This window comes from Zerene cesonia, chromosome 11 (genome assembly GCF_012273895.1).
Source record: "Zerene cesonia ecotype Mississippi chromosome 11, Zerene_cesonia_1.1, whole genome shotgun sequence".
Lineage (NCBI taxonomy): Eukaryota > Metazoa > Arthropoda > Insecta > Lepidoptera > Pieridae > Zerene > Zerene cesonia.
Window position 1 is genome coordinate 155441 of NC_052112.1, and position 6526 is coordinate 161966.

The following is a 6526-nucleotide window of genomic DNA, read 5'->3' on the forward strand; positions in this document are numbered from 1 at the left end:
GGGATATGAATATAAATAATTATGAGTATCCTAAGCCTCCCACGGAGAGGCCAAGTAATGTAAATGCATCTGATAGTGAAAATGTTATACCAAATGTGGCACCAGTTCCTCACATCCCTCCTCCAGGTGGTAGTGCTAAACGACAGTCTCCAATGCCACCTCCACCACCAGTAACAACAAACCATTCGGTTTCCATTTCATCTGTAACAGGGCCACACAACTATAATCAACCACCATCCAATAACCGAGTCCACCCTTCAGCATCTGCTCTCCCTCCTCCTTCTTCAGCTTCATTAGTTACTAATGCTCCTCCCATGAATTTTTCAACATCCTCATCCAATCCTTTCAAAAATGTAGGGGCATTTTCACATAAGAATGTTACGAAGGTTGCTCATAACAACTCACTTCCCCATGCAAATGCACCATCCATACCATCTAGTACTGGTTTGACGTCACCTGCAGTCGTGAGTAAGATAACCCAACAGGACAGAATGCCTGTGGGTTTTGGTGCTAACTTAGAAACAACACCTGACAACTCAGAGAGGCCAGATCAACCTCCACCAACAGCTTACAGATCATCCTCTTCACTTCCCCAGCAAGTGCCTGAAAATCTAGAGGTGGCTCCACAGAATGATAGAAATGAATATTTGCAAACAGCACATTTGTCTGGCAGTGATTATGGAGAGAATACTGATTTCAGTCGACCTCCACCACCCGGCCCCCGAAGAATGGGAGTGGGCCAACAAGAAGTCGAATACAATCAAAACTTAAATATGTCTGGGGAAGAACCTCCACCGGGCTTAGCCCGCATGGTGCCAGGTCAACAGAATGAGTCAGATAATGCTTATAATCAAACAAGTGAAGTGTATATGGATCGTCATATTGATGGTCAACCTACTGACAACATAGGTAGACCGTATAGACGGGCCGACGGTCAGCAGACGCCAGATAATTATGCGCAACCTGCGCCTGGTCGAGGAAACGACAGAAGGCCAGTTGGATTAGACAGGATGGTTCCCGGGGAACCCAGTAACGATGATTATTCACAGTTTTCAAATACAAACTATGGTGCCACTAATGAACAACGAGTTGTTACTGGTCTCGATAACAATTTCCCAAATTTACCAGATGTCGGCCTATCAGAAGTGCGCGAGCAAAATGTAGATGGATCTGATTATACCGAATCAAATCTAAGGAGCACTTCTCGAAATGTGATCGGGGCGCGTGAAGCCAGCAACGCTACATCCCCCGACTACAGCGTCTCGGTAGATGACCAGCAGAGGGAAATAACGATGGAGGGTGAAAATTTACAAGACTTGAGTGTCGTGTCGTCGGCCGACATGTCGTTCAGAGAGCACCCGTACGATAGCACTAATGTAAACGTCGAGACAGGTCTGGAAAGGAATGATGCGGCTATCTCCATGGAGTTCGCATCTAATAATTCCCGCAGACAATCAATTAATCGCACTTCAGGGGAGGACACAGAGGGCGACAGGTATAAGGCGTCGCCGCGTAAAGACAGGGACAAACATAAAGCCTCGAGCCGCGACAAGGAGAGAAACAAGGACGGCAGATACCCTCGAGACGATCGAAAATACGAACGAGAACCCGAACGACGTTCGGCGAGAGACGACCGGCGCCCGGAGAGGGACAGGAGGGACAAGGACAGGGAGAGGGTCCGGAGGGACGAGAGGGACGAGAGCCCGGATGCGCGCCGTCACCGCCGCAGCACACGCAGCCATCGCTACGAGACCGAGGACACGGACTACTACAGCGATAGGGAGAGAGAGCGCAGGTAATATCAGATATTATATTTCACTGTTACTGATTTGTGATTCTTGCAAACATCATACTACTTCAACGGATCAATATAAACTTCCATTTATTTATTTATTTATAATTATAATTAAAACGGTTTGACACCAATAACATTAATTATTAACTATCAATTTTTACATTATATAACATCTCACTTAAATTTAAATATAAAAAATAAAATACAAATGTGCTTATTAAACTATGATCACTTGAAACTTTAATGCACTGCACTTGTTTGCTAATGAGCTAAACATTTCTTTTAACTTTTAAAATTAATTTGATAATATACGGCCAATCATTCTTATTTTTCTTAAATTATTCATCAAGTAACAGATTAATTTTTTCACTAGTAAACCTCCTATTTCTATACCTTGAGCGCGCGCACGTTACGTACGCGTGTGCGTATAATTTTTGGTCCGTTAATTGCACAAATGTGTGCGTCATTCTGTTGTAATCCTATTTATTAAAAACGATGCCAAACAGGAGATACCGCGAAGGCTCGCACGCGTCGAAGCCGCCGCGCGGCGACGACAAGGAGCGGCGCTACGAGGAGCGCGAGCGTAGCAAGCGCTACGGCACGCTGGAGCGCGACCGCCGCTACGACGAGGAGCGCCGCAGCCGCCGCTACGAGCGCCGCTACCGGGACATCGACCCCACCAGGAAGCACGGCACCGTGCGCCGCGAGCGGGACGAGGACGACAGGAGGCGAGGTAGGTGTGCTCTCGCGCGCGCGGGAAGGGGATGGCGATACGTCCCATACTCTCGACGTCTAAGCGACTATGAATCGACGTTCTTTTTGCCTATTACTGTTTTGGCACATAGACTGGTTTTTATGTTTAACAGATAATTAAATATACATCACAGTGATTTGCGGGGATCAAGAGATCGTATAACTGATGTATATTGATAATTAAGAATTGCAGAAGTAATTTAACACAGCCATAAATATAAGCCATGTGGTAAAACCAGGTTGTTGGTACAAAAAGTTAATAGCGGATCGCGACCTTCAGACGAGAATAATTTGGCCACACTTAGTCAATCAGCTAGCGTAACCACTTACGCTACATTGCTGATCAACATTTACACCGTGTACATGTAATTATTGTCGTAAGGAATTTTCTTTAAATTATTTGATTAATTCCGGGGAAAATATAAAGTTTATCTTCACATGACGCGTGCTAGATCCGTGCACGGTACATTGTGAAAGGTAAATTTATGTTTATGTATTCACGCCGTGCACTAGAATGTTGTTGCGTTGCGTATTTTAGTTCAGACTTAGCTGTTTCGAGGCCGCTGTCTTATTTAGCGTTAGCGTAATGTGCATCGATGTTTGACGCGTGATGTATGGTTTGGGATAGCCAGATATTTATGTTACGATCTGCGCAATAGTCGAATGATTCAGTTCCATGGATCATCTCTCTTATCCATATATATGGATTGATAATAAATTATCTTGTGTAATCTGAAATTTTTGTTTGCGCGGCAGACGCAGAAATTATACATCTCTGTGCTGTGGCACTCCGTAACAATATGCAAATTAAGCTTAATGATATTCTGATAAAAAATAATGTTTTTTATAAGTTCGAAAGAATCAGAAAACAAAATACAATTTTTTTCTTTCATTGTACAAATATATTAAGAAAACAGCTTGTTCTGAAACTGGTTTTGAAAGACGTTCGATTATTTAATAGTCGCGTTCATCAGCTCGACATTGCGAAACATCCACAAGTTTTGATGACACCGTCGCATTTGTTTCAGTCGTGACATTTTCGGGCGACGCTAAGTCGGAGTCCAGCAAAGGTAGCGTGTGGGTGCCGCCTCTGGGCTTACCTCTCACACATGTACATATGTGTTATGACATTCCCTTCTGTTTAATGTATTATGAAACTTCTTAATTTATTGATAGTAAATGACGAGACGTTGTAAGTGCTTCATGTAATTAATTTGGCTAGTCTGAGCTCGTGTCTTATAAGACCTTACTCAGTTTGAAGTACTAAGTTGAAAGATTCAATAAAACATAAACTTGGCTATAGGTCTTGTAATTACCGAGGTATTAGACAAACACAAATACAGTTGTAAAAAATATTGCTCAACATCAAGTATAGGAAAATAATTATACAAGTCACTTGTATATATTATATATGTCTGCACTTTTAGTCTCTAAAACAGGTTTTTTTTTGCAAGCTTAAATATTATCCATATACATGTTTTTTATATATTTTTATTACGTTTAAATTATGTAAATCACAACTAATAGATTAATTTAAAAGTGCAATTATTTGAATGGTAAAAAAACATAATTTTAGTAATTTTTAATTAAAATGTGTCATAAAGGTAATCCATAATATTTTAATCAAAGATTAAGATTATTAACTGATAACATTGTTACGGATGAACGTATGATATTGAAAAAGTGATTTGAGAGTGCGATTTTATTGAGAACTGTCGGTATTGTTAATAAATTATATTGGATAATACCACGTTCATTGCACTTAATATCAATTTAGTTAAACATGGCTCAAAGGCTTGTTGAAGTATTCATTAAATTCACGTTTATCTTTCTTTCTGACGTATATGTACAGTAGTATTTATATTAAAATTTTAAAGGAATGTTAGGTCACGAATGGATCCTATATAGTAGGAAACGCCTACTTTATGTTCATGAAATAATACCAGTTTCAAAGTCAACGCAAACGAGGTGGCCCAGATTGCATGCTGCATACAATCATGCAAGAAAATCATTGATTTATGGCTTATTAATCAGCGTGTTGATGTGTGACGTGAAACGTGTGAAATAACAAGAGTTTATATCATTTCAATAACGTCATTTTCAACCGACTTCGAAATATGAGGAGGTGATTTTTCTGTATTTCTCCTATCTTCCTTCGATTCGCTTTCAAAATAGGATGATGCAACGGTTGAAGTTTTATCGATTTTGTGAGATGAAATGTTATCAATAGATTATCTTATCTGTAACATAGATAACACTAGCTAGCTATAGTCGCGTGTATTGAGAATAGAGAAGTCGTTACGAGAGTGATGATTTTTCTTATGGCTTTTAGGAAGTTGTGTATGAGAATCAGTATTACTGTTCACGTTATTTCTTTAGCAATTTGCCTGAAAGACACCACTAATGGAATTCATAAACGAACGTGTCAATGTTCATATGATAAATGGTTTAACATAATTTATTAGAACGTATAGTAAAACAGTTTCAGTTTAAATTGATTAACTCATGCATTAATCTCAGCACATTAAACATATATATAAAGGCACAAACATGTAAATGTGTACATACATTTTAATATTTAACATTCAATGGATCCAGTTTATTACGCTTGAATATTTTGTGCCTACAGTATCGCCTTTAACATAATATATAAAGCTTTTCACCTTTGATATTAGAATTTCTTTGTACTATTTGTCTTTGGAATTTGATGCTAAAACTCGTTAATACATTGGAAATAAGCGACTTATCGTTTTATCTTATACCTTTAAACGAGCAATTCTTGTATATATATATCTCTCGGAATAGGAATAGGAATCTCGGAATCGGCTCCAACGATTTCCATTAAATTTAGTATATAGGGGGTTTCGGGGGCGATAAATCGATCTAGCTAGGAATTTTTTTTAGAAAATGTCATATTCGTGTTTTATTCGTGTTTTTTTTCCTGACATCTATTGGTGAATAATAATACTATTTTGCTTCGTAGATAGCTGGACAACTGAAATAACACATAGGCACTTTTTATACCGATATTCCTACGGGATACGGACTTACGCGGTTTCAACCGCGGGTCACAGCTAGTGTGTAACATTAATAGTCAAATATTATAATTAACCACTTTTGTAAAATAGTTTTTTATGAAGCAATAATTAATGTAGAGGAAATTTCATTATTCACATTTGTGATTGCCAAATTCCTTTTAAAATTTAATTAATTATCAGTTAAAACATCTCGAATCTAAAAAGTAGTTGCTGCACGTGTGCAACTGTCGAGCATATTCTATTTCTTCACGATACAATTTACATCCTCGTTTAGTCAAATCAACCATTTTATTGAAGATCACGTATTGAGTTATATTTCAAGCTTAGCCATGTTTATAATACGCAAGATTTTGTTAGGGAATTGGAAATAGCAAGGACTGAGGAATAAAAGGAAAATACTTTATGAAAAAATGTACTGTTGAAACATGATTCTGTCCATACGCTTTAGCACTAATCGTTTTGACATTCATTTGCCTTTTTCACGTCAGATGAAAGCGACTGTTTCTCTATAATTTTATTGTTCAAGCATCCAATGCATACGCATCCAGAAAAGTGAATCCGTGTGTTGCTTGCCGCTAATCTTGTTCGAGTTGTTACTGTGAATATGCACGTTACATGGTTAGGTGGAGACAACTATTCGTCCGGATCGCGCGCGGGCTCGCGCGAGGCGACCGCTACTGACGAGGATGCAGACGAGCCGAGACGCCGGCACCGGGAGGAGAGACGGCGGCACAGGACCAGACCCGATCCTTATTATGACGGTGAGATTGATGCTTTTCGATTCGTCTATGGAGTTGTTCTTAAGAAAGTTTGAAAGAAAGAAAGAAAGAAAGAAATTTTTTATTTATCACCACCACATTTGCAGTTAAATTAAAATTAAAATTAAAAAGTGTACTTATGACTAAACGGTGTGGTGCTAAAAAGGGTAACTACTCAGCGT

The 6526-nt window shown here is 39.0% G+C and overlaps 1 protein-coding gene across 1 annotated transcript in view; it reads left to right on the forward strand.

Annotated features, from left to right (window-relative positions):
- The first annotated feature begins 5 nt into the window (after nucleotides 1-5).
- The window catches only part of LOC119830482 (histone-lysine N-methyltransferase, H3 lysine-79 specific-like), a 13910-nt gene continuing 7389 nt past the window's right edge, over nucleotides 6-6526 (forward strand). Inside the window, exons 1-4 of the mRNA XM_038353527.1 lie at nucleotides 6-1795; nucleotides 2302-2528; nucleotides 3577-3618; nucleotides 6210-6347. Of these exons, the coding sequence (XP_038209455.1) occupies nucleotides 6-1795; nucleotides 2302-2528; nucleotides 3577-3618; nucleotides 6210-6347 (2197 nt within the window). The remainder of the gene's footprint in view (nucleotides 1796-2301; nucleotides 2529-3576; nucleotides 3619-6209; nucleotides 6348-6526) is intronic.